Source organism: Tenrec ecaudatus, chromosome 5 (genome assembly GCF_050624435.1).
Source record: "Tenrec ecaudatus isolate mTenEca1 chromosome 5, mTenEca1.hap1, whole genome shotgun sequence".
Classification (NCBI taxonomy): Eukaryota; Metazoa; Chordata; class Mammalia; order Afrosoricida; family Tenrecidae; genus Tenrec; species Tenrec ecaudatus.
The window spans coordinates 43584916-43603109 of NC_134534.1; the positions used below are offsets into that span (position 1 = coordinate 43584916).

At 38.9% G+C, this 18194-nt stretch overlaps 1 protein-coding gene and 1 pseudogene across 3 annotated transcripts in view; one reads left to right on the top strand and one right to left on the bottom strand.

The window, feature by feature from the left end:
• The window catches only part of VIRMA (vir like m6A methyltransferase associated), a 68238-nt gene that overhangs the window by 24119 nt on the left and 25925 nt on the right, over positions 1-18194 (top strand). For all 3 annotated transcript variants that reach the window (XM_075549477.1, XM_075549479.1, XM_075549478.1), the window contains exons 9-11: positions 2342-2833; positions 3226-3380; positions 6471-6553. In XM_075549477.1, coding sequence (XP_075405592.1) covers positions 2342-2833; positions 3226-3380; positions 6471-6553 — 730 coding nt within the window. The remainder of the gene's footprint in view (positions 1-2341; positions 2834-3225; positions 3381-6470; positions 6554-18194) is intronic.
• On the bottom strand, positions 15541-16795 carry LOC142448024 (26S proteasome regulatory subunit 10B pseudogene; annotated as a pseudogene).

An 18194-nucleotide genomic window follows, 5' to 3' on the forward strand; every position in this document is an offset into this window, starting at 1 on the left:
AGTTTCACAGAAGCACATTGCCACACCTTTCTCTAGTGGATGGGTTTGAAATGCTGACCTTTTGAATACCTACTGAGTGCTTAGCCACTGCCACCAAGTCACCCTTTAAAGCATCAATAGAACCCTAAATTACAAATACCAGTAGTTCACAACAATTCTTGGATAAGCATGTTTATGACTCAGAATAAGTGAAAAACTGCTAAGTGGCTTCTGGGATGATGGTACAAGGGAATGGTATAGGAAGAAGATCAATCTTCCATGCGGACATATTATTACTTGATACATTATAATCTAGGTTTAAATGTTACAGTTCTGGTACCATAGCTGCAAGGTTCGCGCACCCCTTGTTCCTGTTGTCTACGTCTTTGGTGTTCTCTTGATAACATTTTGGCATTATTGGCACTGGCACCTACAGTAGCATTTAAAAATTTTTTTGAGTCTTTCTTTTCTGGCCATTTGCCAATAAATAAGGAGAGTGGATTTTTGGTTGAGCTTGATGTGATGGGAAGGGCCTGAGTCAGAGGATGTCTTGAGTCAGAGGGTCCCTAAAACCACTGTCAGGATTGATGATTCACAGGACTCAGCAGATAGCTTATACTCATCTCTAGTTTATTAAATTTATTAAAGTAAATTTAGGCTGGAATGTACAAGCAGCTAAGAAAAAGCTGCACCGTGTGAAGTCAGAGAAACTTATGAGCAAGCTGCCAGAGTCCTCAGCCTGCAGAGTTGCGCAGCTGTGCCCAATCCCTCCAGCAACCAGTTGCAGAACATTGCTGACCAGGCCGGCTTTCTAGAGGCCTGTCCGGAGCTTTTCCTATGGGCTAGCCACATGCTACCTCTGCTTAGCATGTACCCAGAATTCAGACTCCCAGAAGGAAAGCAGACGTTTGGCATAAACCATAGTGTTTGCCTAGACAGTTAAGGCTCTTGGAGCTGCTGTTACTAGCTAGGGGGGTAAGGGCCTCCCAAGAGCCAACCTTGTAAGGAGGCTCTTCTCCAGCATTCCTAAACCTGTTACATTAAGGGTTTTCTGCCCAATCCAGAATATGGGGAACATTCTCTTACAGTTTAGTAATGTGGGGTTTAGTGTTCGTGAGGGGTCTGTTTGTAATAAATGGGCATGTGGGTATCTTTTTTCATGAAGTAGAAGTCTGAGTTTAAGCAGTAATATGGTAGAAGTGGCAATTTTAGTTTTGAGGGTCATTCTAAGCTTTAACCAGTTTATTAGTATTTCACCAGGTTTTGTTGGACGTTGTGTGTAACCACTTGCATTGACAATCCTTTTAAAAATATGAAGGGGAAGATTAGCGTTTTGAATAATTTTAAACTTTTTAGCATTCAAAAATTAGATTCTTCCTAATTCAAAATTGATAAATACATTCAGTTTTACTTTGAACAAGTTGATTTTAAAAAGTACTTGAAACTGACAAGGCGTCTGGGTCAAGTAGCCCATTTAGGTAAAGAAACACATCCAAGAGAGCGCTAGTTGCGTTTTTCTGTCTTGGGTTGAATAAATTCAAGCTGTACCCTCCACTAAAACTTTATGTACTAAAGAATGGTTTCTGAGTATTATAAGAGTACTGTGGTGGTGGCATTAATTATTTAAGCATTAAAAGTTGATCATTTGAAACATTTCCCTTTTTTAAAAAGATGTTTTATTAGGGGCTCATACAACTCATCACAATCCATACATAAATTAATTGTGTAACGCACACTTGTACATTCATTGCCAACATTTCCCTTCTTTATACCAATTCTCATTTATATGTATGTATGCATATCATATATACTCGAGTATAAGCTGACCTGAATATCAGCCAAGGCACCTAATTTTACCACAGAAACGGCATTAAAAATGTGCTGGAAAACTCAGCTTATTCACGAGCATATATGGTATACATCATGCAGTATATTTCAGTACACGGTTTGTCCATGGTTTATACAGTTAGTTTTCTTGGAAAAACTAATTGAGACATACTGATATGCTAGGAATAGAGTAGGACCATGGTGGAAAAAAAGAGCATTTGATACGTAGCCTAGGAAGAAGGCCCAGAACTTAAAGCCAGGATTGACTTTGGAAAGGGAAAATGTGTCAGTTTTTTATTAAAAATTTAAATATTTGCTGAATCTCAACTTGGAGAAAGCTTCACAGAGGTTTCATTTTTCTCTCATTTTGTGGAGAAAACATTTTCTACTCACATTACATTTTTAGTTAAAGCAGTATATTACTGAGGATGCCTGTGGCCATTGCATGATTTCCCCCTCTCTTCCAAGAAATATTTATAGCAAATTAAGAATGCTCTGAACTGACTTTACTTACATCAATTAAATTTTCTTACAGATATCTTCACAGCCATAACTTCTTGGAATTGGTTACCTTGCTTCTGTCAGTTCCTGTAACAAGTGCTCATCCTGGTGTGCTGCAAGCTACAAAAGATGTTTTAAAGTTCCTTGCACAGTCACAGAAGGGCCTTCTGTTTTTTATGTCAGAACATGAAGCGACAAATTTGTTGATCAGAGCTCTCTGTCACCTTTATGATCAAGATGAAGAGGAAGGCCTCCAATCTGACGGTGTGGTCGATGATGCATTCGCCTTGTGGCTACAGGATTCAACACAGACATTGCAGTGTATCACGGAACTGTTCAACCATTTTCAGCGTTGTACAGCCAATGAAGAAACGGACCATTCAGATCTGTTGGGAACCCTTCACAATCTTTATTTGATCACTTTCAATCCTGTGGGAAGATCAGCTGTTGGTCATGTTTTCAGTCTTGAGAAAAATCTCCAAAGTCTTATTACGCTAATGGAGTACTATTCCAAAGAAGCCTTAGGGTAATTTTCCTACTCAAATTTTCTATGATGTTAGAAAACTAGACTGGTCATTGCCTAGATTGTTAAAAGAAAGTTTTACTTTGAAAGTAAGAAATAAAAGTAAGGCTTTTAATACTTGAAACATAATGTTGTACTTTGTAAATATAACTGGCAGGCCTCTCACACATTAGCTTCCTATACACTCTGTTGATTATATGCTTTTCATTTACACTCTGCTAAGCAGAGTTTTCCTAGGAATTGGATGTGAACTGTAAAAGTCTGGATTTTCATCATCAGGAAGTTATGTTCTGCACTTTCTTGATCTCTTTAAAACTAAGTAGAAAAATGGCCTTAAATTATTCCAAAAAAAATTAATTTTCATACTCAAACTCAAAAACCTTATCTTGTTTCAGTGACTCCAAGTCGAAGAAGTCGGTAGCTTATAATTATGCGTGTATACTTATTTTGGTGGTGGTTCAGTCTTCCAGTGATGTTCAAATGCTGGAACAGCATTCAGCATCTCTCTTGAAACTTTGCAAAGCAGATGAAAATAATGCTAAATTGCAAGGTATGGTTCCTTACATTGTTTAAGCATATGTGCTATGTGAAGAAAAAGTCTTTGAATGTCCATGATTAGTGGCTTGTCAGTTCTGTTAATATACCTAGTAACATTTTTAGAAACTTATGCAATAACCTCTTATGAAGTTAGCTTAAATGGCATTCTTAAAAGCATTGACAGTACCTTCTGTGGAAAGTTATGGAATTTTGTGTTTACTTGAACTAAGTGATTGAAAGCTAACTTTAAAAGTTCATTTTGGGGTATAGATTTTGTGTGTGTTTCTATATATGTTTTTCTAAGGACATCCTAGACATTTAGTTATGGCCAGTTAATAAAAGTTGTGCTATCCTTAAAAGTAAAGAATAGTGAATTTGAACATTTTTTAACTTTTTATTTTGAATTAAGTGAAGATTTACAGAGCATTTCATTTTTCCATTCCTTATCGATTTTGTTTCATGTCATTGGTTGCAATCCCATTAATTGACGTTACCTAATGCCATTTGCTTCTTGTGTTTTCCTGTTTTCATTTTTCCTCCTTTCCTAACCCTTCTGAACTTTGTGCTTGTGGAAATGCTGTCTCTTTGATCTTAATTGGGTTTTATTGTAAGGTTTGCATATCTTTTTAGTATTACAGTTTCCCTTATAAACCTGTCTGCTGTTTGACTGAAAATTGAGTCATGAGCATATGAGTTAATTTCTAGACCTAAAAGGTGATGAAGGTCTAGCAGCGCAAATAATTTCTCAACAGGGGTCGCCCAATTCATAACAGTAGCAAAATTACAGTTATGGAGTAGCAGCGCAAATAATTTTATGGTTGGGAGTCACCACCACATGAGGAACTGGGTGAAAGGGTCGCAGCATTAGGAAGGTTGAGAACCTCTGGTCTGCAGTGTCTGGGTTCCACCAGTAAGCCTGGTCTTTTTTAATGATTTCGAGTTGTGTTCCACAGTCTTTCCCACTCTCTCCAGGATCGACTAAAGTGATACCTTTCAGAGCAGCTTGTATTGGTAGTCAAGCACCATCTAGTTCCTCTGCCCTTACAGAGACCGATGTTTGCCTGGTTCAGTCAACTAATTATTTCCATGGGTCTTTGATTTTCTTCATTCTTCCCTCTGGGCAGCAGGAGGCTAATAGTTGCACCTTATGTAGCTGGTGATGAGCTTTTAAGACCCCAGTTGCTACTCACCTTAGTAGGATGCAGAATATGGGCTTTGTGGACCAAGTTACACCAAATAAACGTCAGTGTCCCACAGGACCATGGTCCTGAGCCCCAAGGGACAGTGACTCATTCCCTCATGGTGTTTATGTCTAAGAAATTTTCTTAAATTCTGTAGATTCCACCAGATTTATGCCTGTTTTTTCAGCCAAGGTAAATACCCATGTATAGATAGCCTTTACATCTTGGTGGATATCGTCTCTCCCACACGTACTGAGCGAACCTGTGCAGCCATGGACTTACTTGTAGATTAATCACACATCTATAAAATAGTACTTACACACTGTCTACTCTTGCCTTCATTATTTTTGACTGACTTCTCTTACTTGAATGTCATTTAAAAAAGAACAAAAAACGTTTAAGTGTATCTTGAATAAAGCTTATGGCAAACCTTGTGGACATCTTGACAAGTTTAAATTATCTAATCACTGTATGAGGTGCTGTGGTGGTGTAGTGGTTACGTGTGGGGCTACTAACCACAAGATCAGCAGTTCGAAACTACCAGCCATTTTGTGGGAGAAAGATGAGACACCCTACTCCTGTAAAGTGTTCCAGCCAAGGAAACCCACACAGGCAGTTCTACCCTGTTCTGTAGGTCACTGTGAGTTGGATTTGACGGTTTTTTCTTAAAGTCACAATATTATTGTTTTTTGTTTCTTGGCATTATTGAACAGAAAATTTGATAACATTAAATAAATATAAGAATGCTCAAAAATAGCATATGACCCGTTATTTTTAATCTTAATTTTATTTGTAATATCTCCTGTAAAAATAGGCAGTAAACTTCCCATACTGGAAATAGTACACCTAGATAAACGGAGCTCCGGTGGTGCTGTCAAGTCTATGTAGGCGACTAGCTTCAAGGTGGCAGTTTGAAGCCACCAGTCAATCAGCAAGAGAAAGAAAAGACTTCCTGCTCCCATAGAGATTTACAGTCCTGAAAATGGTATTAGGGTTGTTAGGAGCCATAATTGGCGCAGTTGCAGTGGTTTTGTTGCTGTTGTGCTTTTATCTCTGTAAAAGAGGTCACAAAGGATCTTTAAATGAACTATTAGTTATTTGGCACTTATTCTGGGTCATGGGTCCACCGGTAGTAATTTTATTCATTTGAGCTATACATACTCGAGTATATAAAAGAGTACATTAAAATGTACAGGAAAAATACTTAGAAGTACGAAGTAATCCTCATGGAGAATTAGGGAACTAATTTCTGTAAAATGTTCTGGGACTGGCATATCACTTTGAAAGTGATAATATTTTCTAGGAACTTTTGTTGATGTAGGTAATGTAGCACCATTCCTTGGTGAGTTTTGAGTTCATTTGTGTTAAATGATCTATTTCACTTGTGCTTGTAAGGAGTGTTTGCTGTCATTATTTTGACGTGATTACAACTAATTTCAACTTCTTGAAGGCATGTTAGGATATTGGCAATTCACAATTTATATTAAGAGGAAAGATACTGTCAGTATTTTTCATGGACTCATTCCAGTGGAAATTAACACAACATGGGTATGCTTTTTGTTTGGGTTGGGAGGCCAGGGCAGTTGAATAAACACTGTGTTATATATCAGTAAATAACAAATTCTATTATAAGTTTTAAAAATACAATATGTTTTATGTTGATTGTTATAAAAAATCTGAATTATATTGGCCTTTTCCAGCTTTAAGCTCCTAAACATTAGATGAGACCAGATGACTAAGTGTAGTCACTTCTTATTTCTGAACCAATGTAATAGGGCTATATTTACATTTCATCTTGTTATTGTTTAAAGGATTAAGCAAATATTTATCTTTATATTTATAGTGTACTGAAATTAATACTTGTATATATATTTTATGATAAAGGATTTTATTTTTAAGTATTTCATATTCTTGTTTTTAAGAACTTGGCAAGTGGCTTGAACCTCTGAAAAACCTTAGATTTGAAATAAACTGTATCCCAAATCTAATTGAGTATGTTAAGCAGGTAAGTAAAACTTAAACATGTCTTGATTTTATGGGACTATACTCTAATACATAGTAATATTGCATTAAATCACTTGTATAGATAAAGCAGAGATTGTAAACTTGATTGCTAGACTTTGTGGGTACATAGTGATATATGGATGTAGTATTGTGTGTGTGCATAAACCCAACGTGTATGTAACTCTGAGCTGGGCTGCTATTTGTACTATCAGGTTTGCTTTATTTTTAACCCTGTTAGTGAAAATAATATCGTATACTGTATTTGTAGTATTTGCAAACGTGTTTTGAAAGTTAAATCCTGTGATGATGTAACATTTTAGTTCTAAGTTAGTAAAAAAGAAATTCCCTCAAAATTGAATATAGGCAAAAATTAGTAGTATGAGTTCTGCTTGTTATTTGAGATAGTCAGCAATATAATTGAAATAATTTATAAATGGTTAAGATCACAGTGTTGTCAGTGTTAGAACTCTTCTTATTTTGTTTGAGGCTCCTTACTTGATCCACTTTATAACCTAGGAAGATGAGCTTCAGGCGCTCAGAGATAGTAGAACTTTTGAAGAGGGAAGGGCAAAATAAACCATGGGAATGATCTCTTGCTTCATTTAGTGGACGAGTTGTGAGTATGTGTTCCAAGAAAGTACAAATCCATTTTGGTCTTTTCAGTGTGTAGTCATAGCATAATTTATATTATCTGACTTGTTGCTATTCTTATTTCTTTGTTCATCAGCGTGCCTCATCTCCTTTTTATCCCATTACAAGAGTATATGTCTTCTATTGCCTTATATCCTTATATGCTCCACATTTTACCTAAAATGACATCTTATATGCAGTCTTATTTAGTAGAAACACAAGGGTTAGCTCTTGGTGGAGCCCTGGTGGTGTAGTGTGTTACACAAGGGTCTGCTAACGGCAAGGTCAGCAGTTTGAAACCATTAGCTGCTCTATGGGAGAAAAAAGAGGCTTTCTACTGCCATAAAGATTTACAGTCTTGCAAACCCAAAGAGGCAGCTCTTCTGTGTCCTTTGAAGTTTACTTTAAGTTAGAATTGACTTGATTCTTTTTATTTTTAACTTAATATTTTTTTCTTCCTTTTAAAAATGGATATTGTTATTATTTTGAGTTGATTCTCACTTAATGCTACAATCTGCATTCTTTATCCAGAACTTTTTGAAGCCCTCGTATACACTGATTGAAATGTTCCCTGGCCCTATGACTTTTTCACAAACGTTGCTATGAGGACTCTTAAAAGTTCATGGAAAAATGGAATTAAAAGGCAATGGAATTTTTCCATGAACTTTTTTGAAGCTCCCATGCATGCTTGAGTTCATTATTGCAAGCACTGTGTTATTCCATCTCGTTGAGGTTTTCCTTTTTGTTTACTGACCCTCTGTACTTTAATAAACAGGATATCCTTCTCCAGGGACTAGCCCCTCCTGATAAGATGTCGATAGTATGTGAGACCAAGTCTCAGACTCCTCACTTCCAAGAAATATACTGGCTGTACTATTCTAAAATGAAGTTTTTCTTTTGGAAACCTATGATATATTTAATATTATTTGTCAATGCCATAATTCAAAGGTATCACATATTGTTCATCCTTATTCAATGTCTCTTTTGCAAACTTATGAGACAGTTGAAAATACCATGGTTTGAGTAAGGTGCACTTCACTCTTCAAAGTGACTTTTAAAAAACTTTTCAAAAAATCATTTTATTAGGGGCTCATACAACTCTTATCACAATCCTTACATACATCAATTTTGTAAAGCACATTTGTGCATTCATTGCCCTCATCATTCTCAAAACATTTCATCTCCACTTAAGCCCCTGGCATCAGCTCTTCATTTTTCCTCTCCCTCCCTGCTTCCCCCTCCCTCCTGAACCCTTGATAATTTATAAATTATTATTTTGTTATATCTTGCTCTGTCCGACCTCTCCTTTCACTCACTATTCTATTTTCTGTACCCCAGGGAGGAGGTTTTATGTAGAACCTTGTAATCAGTTCCCCTTTTAACCCCCACCTTTCCTTCACCCTCCTGGTATCGCCACTCTCACCACTGGTCCTGAAGGGATCATTCACCCTGGGTTCCCTGTGTTTCCAGTTCCTATCTGTAGCAGTGTACGTCCTTGGTCCAGCCCGATTTTAAGGTAGAATTGGGATCATCGTGGTGGGTGGGGAGGAAGGATTTAGGAACTAGAGGAAAGTTGTATGTTTCATCGTTGCTACACTACATCCTGACACTTTCGTCTCCTCCCCTTGACCCTTCTGTTAGGGGATTTACAGTTGCCTACGGATGGGCATTGGGTATCCACCCCGCAATCCCCCTCATTCACAGTGATATGATTTTTTGTTCTGATAATGCCCGATACCTGATCCCTTCGGCACCTCGTGATTGCACAGGCTAGTGTGCTTCTTCCATGTGGGCTTTGTTGCTTCTGAGTAAGATGGCCGCTTATTTATCTTCAGGCCTTTAATACCCCAGACACTATATCTTTTGATAGCCGGCCACCATCAGCTTTCTTCGCCACGTTTGCTTATGCACCCATTTGCCTTCAGCAATTATATCAGGGAGGTAAGCATACAATGATAGGCTATCTTGTTGGGAAGGTGCGCATCATGCAATGCCAATTTAATAGAACCAAGTATTCTTGCATTGAGGGAGCACTTGAGTGAGACCCAATGTCCATCTACTACCTTCATATTAAATCTATAAATAGATGCACATACATCTATTTCCACATCTTCATATATAAATATATTTACATAAGGACATGCTTTTATTTAGACCTCTATAAATGCCCTCTGTCTCCTAGCTCTTTCCTCTATTTCCTTTTACTTTCCTCTTATCCCACTATCATCCTCAGCCTTCATTTGGGTTACAGTAATTCCTCTTGGTTACATTTCCCTTAGTCACGCCCTACCAGGCCTCCTACACCCTCCTCACCACCAATTTGGATCACTTGTTCCCTTGTCCCTGGGTTTGTTACCACCACTGCCTCCCCCCCCACCTCCCCTTCTCCTATGTCCCCCTGGAACTATCAGTCCCGTTGTTTTCTCCTCCAGATTGTTCATCCAGCCTATCTTATTTATACAGATCTGCGGAGATAATAACATGCACAAAAACAAGGCAGAGCAAAACCAGAAGACAAAACAACAACAAGCCAGTGACCAAAACCAAAACAAAACACAACAAGAAAGAAAAGCTTGTAGTTAGTTCAAGGACGTTTGTTGACCTTTAGCAGTGTTTTCTGGTCGAGTCTGTTGGGGTACCAAGCCCTGGTCCCAAAGTCTATTTTTGATATTCCCTGGGGACTTCTTTGTTCTATTCTCCTTGCTGTTCCACGCCCTTAATGTTTTGCCTCGGTGTGGTGGGATCAGATTGGGCGCAATTCCCACACTGTGTCTCCAGTGTTGTTTCCTGTAGGGCTCTGGGTCAGTGAGGGATGTCGTGTCTCATAGTGGGGTCAGCCATATGGTCCTCTCTGTGGATTGACTGCTCTGAACGGGGAATACCGTCCTCAAGGCTTGGTGGGCCAGGTTGTGCTCCACGCTCTCTTCCTCTCCCCCTATTTGTTCCCCTGGAGCTACAGATTCAGTGCTGTCCTCTGAAATAAATTCTTCTGGGGGGAGGGGCAGGTGTTCACGTAGTTGAGATTGAGGCTGGCCTCTCTCTCTCTCTCTCTCTCTCTCTTTTAACACTTTAAAGGAGTTTTTGCAGCAGATTTGCCCAATGTGCTAATTTGATTGATTTTTTTGACGGTTGCTTCCTTGGACATAGATCACAGATCCAAGTAAAAAGAAATTCTTGACAACTTCAGTCTTTTGTCAGTTAGTCATATGGGCTTGCATATTGATCCAATTGGCAAGATTTTTGTTTTCTATGTGTTGAGGTGAAATCCATACTAAATGCTGAAGTCTCTGTTTTTCATCAGTAAGTGCTTTAAGTCCTCTTTGATGTCAGCAAGCTAGGTTGTGTTATTTGCATATTGTAGGTTGTAAATGAGTCTTCCTCCAATTCTGAGGCTATGTTCTTCATATAATTCAGTTTTAGGGATTATGTACTCATCATTCAGGTATGGACAACGTATACAACCTTGACACATATTTTAAACTGGGCTCTATCTAGTATCGTTGTTTTACATCCATTGCCCATTGGTCTCTGTATGAGCACAAGTCTGCATGGCTATCATTGTGTTTTTGACCTTAAGGTAGATTTTGGAATGATTTTGTTGATAGATGTAGCACCATTTCTTTTGAATTTTTCATTTTAGTATTGTAAGCTATGTGATTAAATTCAAAATGGCATTCTGTTAGATCACCTTTCTTTGTGGACTTAGCACAAAATAGGAATCTCTTCCAGTCTGTTGGCCAGCTAGCTTCCATATGTCTTGGCATTGACAAAAGACACCTCTAGAATTGTATCTGATTCTTGAAATATCTCAGTTGCTATTTCATCAGTTCCTGGAGCCTTATTTTTTGCCAGTGCCTTCAGTACTAACCTTGATCAAATACTCCCTTCTGAAATCATTGCATGTTAATCAGTTCTTTTTGGTACCGTGATTTCTATCTACATACAGTATTCCTTCTGTCTTTCTTGCATGCTTTGAGGAACATTCAAACTCAGCCTGTAGAATCCTTCAATAATACAACTCAAAGTGTGAATTGATCTCAGTATTTTCAACCCAAGAAATACCGATCAAATGCACATTTTTTACTTAGTCTTCTCTTTTTGCTAGCTGTTTTACTTACCTATTTCTTGCCATCAGTAGGTAATCAACAGTCAGAAGTCAATTCAGAGTTTTTCTTTGTTATTATTTTTATTAACTTTTGGGGGGATATTTATTATTTTAATAAATCATTTAATGGGGGGCTATTACACCTCTTATCACAATCCATACATTAATTGTTTCAAACACATTTGTACATATGTTGCCATCATCCTTTTAAAATATCATTTCCTCCAGCTCTTCCCATGAGACAATGTGTTTCATGTAATCAATCATCAGTGCTTTTTCGTGGGGCATAGTACTCCATTATTTGTATGTGCCAGAGTTTCCTAATCCACTATTGATAGCAATTTAGGTTGTTTCCAGATCTTTGTGGTTGTGAATTGTGTTGGAATAAACATTGGAGTGCAGATGACTGGTTTGCGGTCTATTATTTACTTCTGGGTATATGCCCAATGGGGGGGATTGCTGGATTGTAAGATAGCTCAATTTCCTTTTGCTGTAGATATTGCCAGATTGCTTTCCACAGTGTCTACATATCTACAAGACCACCAGCAGTGGACGAGAGTTCCTATCTCGCCACATCACCTACATTTGTTGCTCTGATTTTTCAACCCCTGCTTTTTTTGGTTACCGTTTGCTGGGTATATTTTTTGCCAGCATTTTGTTCTTTGCCTGTTCTCGTCTGTCTGTTGGAGGCAACAGTTAGTTGGGTTATGTTTCCTGAGCCAGTCTTCAAGCCTTTATCTTTTAATGGACGCATTCAGACTGTTGACATTCAGTTATTACCACCATTTGTTGATTTATTTTTGTCATCCCGTAACTTTTGTGTTGGATGTTTTCTGATCTCCCCATATAACACTGTGCTGTGTGGGTGCTTCATTTTTGCCTCCTTTTCTTCGCTGAGGCAATGTTATCTTGGTGTTGGTTTTCGGCACTGACTTCCAGGTGGGGTTGTGCTATATGGTGGTCTTCTATTTCTACTTGGTGAATGTTGATCTTCTGACCACAGTGAGTTGGCAAGTTTTTTTCACAGGGTTGTGTGTGTCTTAACAACGTATTGAGGTTTTCCTTGTACGGGAATACTATTGCCTCTCCTATCTTGATATACACCTTGGTGGGATAGAGGATTCTTGGATTTGAGTTGTTCTTATTTAACTTTTAAAAGATGTTACTCCACTCTCTCTTCCTCTTAATAGTATCTACTGATATGACTGAAGATATTCTTGCCTGAGTACCATTGTGTGTGACTGCCTATTTTCCTCTAGCTGCTTTTAAAGAGTTTTTCCTTTTTCTCAAAGTTGGATAATTTAACTATTATGTGCCTTGGTGATTTCTTCCTGGGGTTTAGTCTAATTGGTGTCATCTCTGCTTCCTGTGTGATTGTCTGATTCTCATTCATTAAGGTGGAAAAGTTTGCTTCCAGGAATTCACTCGCTACTTTAGCTGTTGACTTCTATGTTGTGTTTTGTTCCAATATTCCTATTATTCCTCTTCCTAGTATCTGTCATTGATCTCCGCTTTTTCCCCCCTCTCTGATTGTCTAGTTTGACTATCTTTCCTGTTTGTTGAAGTCTGCCTGGTTGTCCTCTAGATCTCTGGTGCGAGTCTCTGCCTCTTAGTCATTTCATGAAGTCTGTTAGCTTTTTTTTCTTCTGTTACCTCACCTCTTAACGCTTGTATTTCCCTTTGTGCATGCACTTCATCCCATCGGTCAGTCATGGGCCTCATCTCCTCAATGGTTGTATCCTTATTCTGTTGCTTCCCTCACATCCTGTATGACTGCAAGAAGCATTTTGAGGATTTCTTTTTGTGACAGATCAGCCTCTGCTTCTTCTACGAGTGTTGTTAGGTCTAGGACTATCTCTGATGTTGCATTTTGTTTCTCTTGTTTCCTTGTCAAGGGTGTTGATGTAGGTTGCTGTTTGTGTGTAGTTTTGATGGCACTTAGCGCCATATTCCTGAAAGACACAGGGGCCTTGAGCTTTTTCTCTGTGGGGCTGGTGAGAATGATTGTGGGGCCTGCCTGTGGCCTACCATTTGGGTATTGGCCTACAATGTTAGGGAGGTGTTGTGGCAGTTTGGTGGCTGGCAGCAGCAGGGGGTGCTTGGAAGATGTCTCGTGGCCGCTGCCTGTGGATATGATTCTGGGCAAGATTAGTCTTTGCCTTGGCCATCCTGGATATGAGAAGCCGAGGGTTTTCAGAGATCTGTGGGTCATTCCCGGGGTTGGCAGAGAGTCCGCAGAGCCATGGAGGTACTGCAGGATAGCGTTGGTGCCGCAGGAAAGTGCTGGTGTTGGGGGTGGGCTGGCAGAGATGCTAGCTACTCAGTTTCAGTGTTACCATGTGTAGGCCCTTGGGGGTGGAAGCAACTCAGTGGAGAAGCTGCCGGGCTACAGGTGCTGTTTGAGAACATTTCAGGGCTGGAAGTGGCCTGGGAGAGAAGCCACTAGTCTGGGACAGACTAACCAGAGGGCTGCAGTGTTTGGGTTGACCCTGCAGGACAATCTGCAGAGGACAGGGGATGGGTTCTGACTGTGGCTTTAAGAGCAGTGGTCACTTGCTGTGGAGTGATCTGGCCACAGGCTAAAGGGTTGCGATTGGACTCCATGTAGTTATTGAAGTGTTCCACTTGCGACTCCTGGAGCCTCACATGGATAGCTGATGGGCTCTGGCTGCAGTGGCACGGGCCACGATTCAGACCTGGGCTCAGGTGCCTGAGCTACATGTGGGCGACAGGTGGGTGGGGTGGGTTTCAACCCGGGAGAGTATGACCATGGGCTGGCAGTGTGTGTCAGGCCTTTCACTGTAGGACACTTCGTGGGGAGAAGGGGGCTGCTCGTGACAGTGAGTGTTGTGGGTGAACTTCGGGTAGAGCCTAGGGGCGCCAGAGTGTGGCTAGCTGGGGGGAAGGTCACCTTCTTGGCCTAGGTAATACTCTGGATTCAAACAGGAACTAATTCACTTACCTGAACCCCCATTCGGTCACCTAATCGGTGAATTTGCTGGTCGCCATGGAACTCTCAACTTAAGTTGCTTGCCTGGTTGCCATCTTGCCAGAGTTCTCACAGTCTTCTCTGAAATCCATTTTGGTCTTTTCTTCCTTCCTTATATTTTTAATGGACTTTTGCTTTCTTCATGTCTGTTATACTTGGTATCATATGGCAACCTGTCTGGTTTTGGTTATTAGTGTTCACAGTGTCAAAACTATTCTTTTAATAGTGGATCTCAACCTGACCCTTTCACAGGGGTTGCCTAAGACCATCGGAAAACATATAAATATCTTGCAATATATAATTACATACTGTTTTGTGTTTAATCACTAGGCTTTAATTATGTTGATTATGTTCAGTTTGTAACAATGAAAATACAACCTGCATATCAGATATTTGTATTACGACTCATAACAGTAGCAAAATTATGGTTAGGAATTAACAACGAAAATAATTTTATGGTTGGGGATTACTACAATATGAGTAACTGTGTTAAAGGGTTGCGGCATTAGGAAGGTTGAGAACCAATGTTTTAGATGGTTTCTCAATTTGGTGGGCTGTGTTCAAGATCATATGTGGTTCTCATGGACTTGTTTTAATTTTCTTCGGCGTCTAACTTGAACTTGGATATAAGCAAATATTGATCTATTTTTCAGTGGGCCCCTTGCCTGGTTTTGATAGATGATAATGAGCTTCTCAATCACTTACTTCTGCAGATATAGTTGAGTTTATTGCTGTATATTCCATCTTGTGAGGTTCACGTGTATAGTTGCCATTTAGTTGTTGAGAAAAGGTAGTTGTAATGAAAAATCCTTGGTCTTGTGAAATCTTGTGAATTTTGGTTCTTTCAATGGCCACAAAATCTTACTACTCCTTTGTTTATAATTTTCACAGTTGAATCTCTGGTATTTACCAGTGCATCTCAATTAGATTTTTTATTCACTTAAGAATGTAAAATTTGGTGAAAAATGTTCAGTTTCATCATTTGCCTTATTAGTTGGTGTATAAATTTGAATAATAGATATATAAACTTGTCTATCTTGGGAGCATATGGATATTTTCTGATTAGTGACAGTACTGTACTTCAGGATAGATGTTGAAATGTCTTTTTGACAGTGAATGTGACGTCATCCTCTCTTCAGTTTGTGATTTCAGGCCTAGTTGACCATGTGATTGTCTGAATTGAAATGCCCAGTTTTAGCTTACTAATTTTTTTATGTTATTCAAACATTATTATTCATACACTTTTAATGAAATCACTGCCAATACATACATTATTTTCCTTAACTTTATTTTTACATTAGGCCATTGTCATATAGCCACTGAAAACCTTACAGTTAATTACACAGGCTTGTAGTCCAATTTAGACTCTAGCTTCTTAGAATCAGCCACTTTTCTGACTGCTTTCATGAAGTCTTCCTGTACTACAAAATCATGATCTGCACGAATTGCAAACATACTTTCAGTGCAAACATTTCTCAGGTCTGCTCCATTAAAGCCATCTGAAAGCTTCACAATTGCTTCATAATCTATTTCACCATGCTTCGTAATGGGACCTGCATGAATTTTCAAGATGTCTAATCTTGCTTGCTCATTTGGTAAATCAATATGTATTTTTCTATCTAATCTTCCTGGACGCAGCAAAGCAGGATCCAATGTATCTGGTCTGTTTGTAGCCATGATCATTTTCACTCTATGCAGAGTATCAAATCCACCCATTTGATTCAGTAACTCCATTAGGGTTCTCTGAATCTCTCTATCAGCTGAAGTACCCTCAGAAAAACGACGACCACCAATAGCATCTATTTCATCCATAAAAATGATGCATGGCTGGTGGTCCCTGGCATAATTAAACATTTTTCTGATCAAGCGAGCACTTTCACCAATGTACTTGTCTACAATAGAACTAGATACAACCTTTAAGAAATTGCAGTCCAATTGACTAGCTACAGCTCGTGCCAGCAGTGTTATTCCTGTACCTGGTGGTCCATATAACAAGCAGCCTTTGGGAGGTATTATTCCTACATGTTGGAACAATTCTGGGTTTGTAAGGGGTAGTTCTATTACCTCTCTTAATTCCTGGATCTGTTCCGATAGCCCTCCAATCTCCGAGTAAGAGACATTCCCAGAGTCCTCGTGAGACATGTTGTAAACCAGGGGATCCACTTCTCTTGGCAAATATCTCATGATAGTTAATGTAGTCATACCCAAAGCAACTCTTGTTCCTGGCTTCAGCTTACTTTTGTCAAGCTGTTGCCGACAACCCACAACATATCTTGGTCCATTTGTAGCTTTAACAATGAATTTTTCTTCAGTTAATTGCTTAAGCACTTCACCCACAATCTGCCCAACACTTTGTAAGGCCTTCAGATCATTTTCAGATTTTTCGTACTGCTTGGTAAGTTCTTTCAATTGTTCCCTTAACTCCTTCAGACGGCCATCGATCTCCTTGTGCTCCAGGAGCTTCTTGTGGTAGTCCTGAAGTGCCTTATCTCTAGGGTCTGCCATGATGAGAAGCCGTCGCTCATCTTTAGCTTACTAATGTTTAGAATATTGATCTTTATGTATTCCACTTTACTTTTTATTTTAAAAATCATTTTATTGGGGGCTCGTACAGCAGTTATCACAATCCATACATACATCGATTGTGTAAAGGACATTTGTATTTATGTTGCCATCATCATTTGCAGTACATTTTCTTTCTACTTGAGCCCTTGGTTTTAACTCATTTTCCCCCCGCCCCCTCCCTACCTCGTGAATCCTTGATAATTTAGACATTATTATTTTTTATTCTATTTAACTTTTAATAACTTCACTTTTCCCATATTCATATTTCACACATCCCACAATCCAGTCATTAATGGCTCTTGCAGCTGTTTCTTCTCAGTTGGGGTTGTGCCCCATCAGGAAGTAAAGGTTCTGAAAGCTTTGTTCCATCCGTGCTATGAGGGTCGCTTCTATTTGGTGGTGGCAGTTCTTTCATAGTTGTATTTTGAGCCGTACAATCTGAATGACTCATCTTTCTGATACGCTTATCAGAGAATGATTTTACTGCTAACTAAATTTTTCAATGGCTAATTTTTGGCTAATTTTTTCATATGTAGATGGCTACATTTTCCTAGTCTTAGTCTGAAAGCTAAACTGAAGCTTAGTCTGAAGCTCTGTTGGTGAATCTGCCTGTCTTTGAAATACTGGTAGCAAAGCTTTCAGTGTCACAGCAACATGAAAGCCACCACAGTTCAACAGATTGAGAAATGAGGGGTGGGAAGTACAAGTAGTGCCCGTGAATTGAGATTAGGAGCTCTGCTGGTTACTTGGGCATGGCCAGCACAGTATACAAGATGTCTAGTAAATCTCAAGTGGCTTGAATAAAGTTTTTAGCCAGTGAGAAAATTGATCCTAGAAATTTGCATTTACATGTTTCATTTTTGAAACAATTTAATTTTTGTGTAGATACTTATCCCTTTAATTTTGACTCTTGTAAGTGGCTCTTATTCCAACAGAAATTATAATTTGGAGTGAAATTAATGAAAAACATCAAGATAAAAATTAGAAGGAAAGTTCATCCAAAATGGATCACAGGAAGGAGAGGACTACTGTTTTTCTGTTTGTTTGTTTCTCTCTCGAGACTTAGAAGCTGGCATAGTGCCTCTTTAATGTGATTTCTTCCGAAGTACAAACATTTTCAAATCATATATGTGTTGGTCTATGAAAGCTATGAAAAAAGTACTGCATATACTTGAATATAAGCTGACCCGAGTATAAGCCGAGGTACCTAATTATTACCTGGGAAACCAGAAAAACTGATTGACTCAAGTATAAGCCTAGGGTGGAAAATGCAGAAGCTTTGGTGAGTTTCAATAATCAAAACAAATGAAAATAAAATTACAAAAAATTGAGACATCAGTGGGGTAATGTATT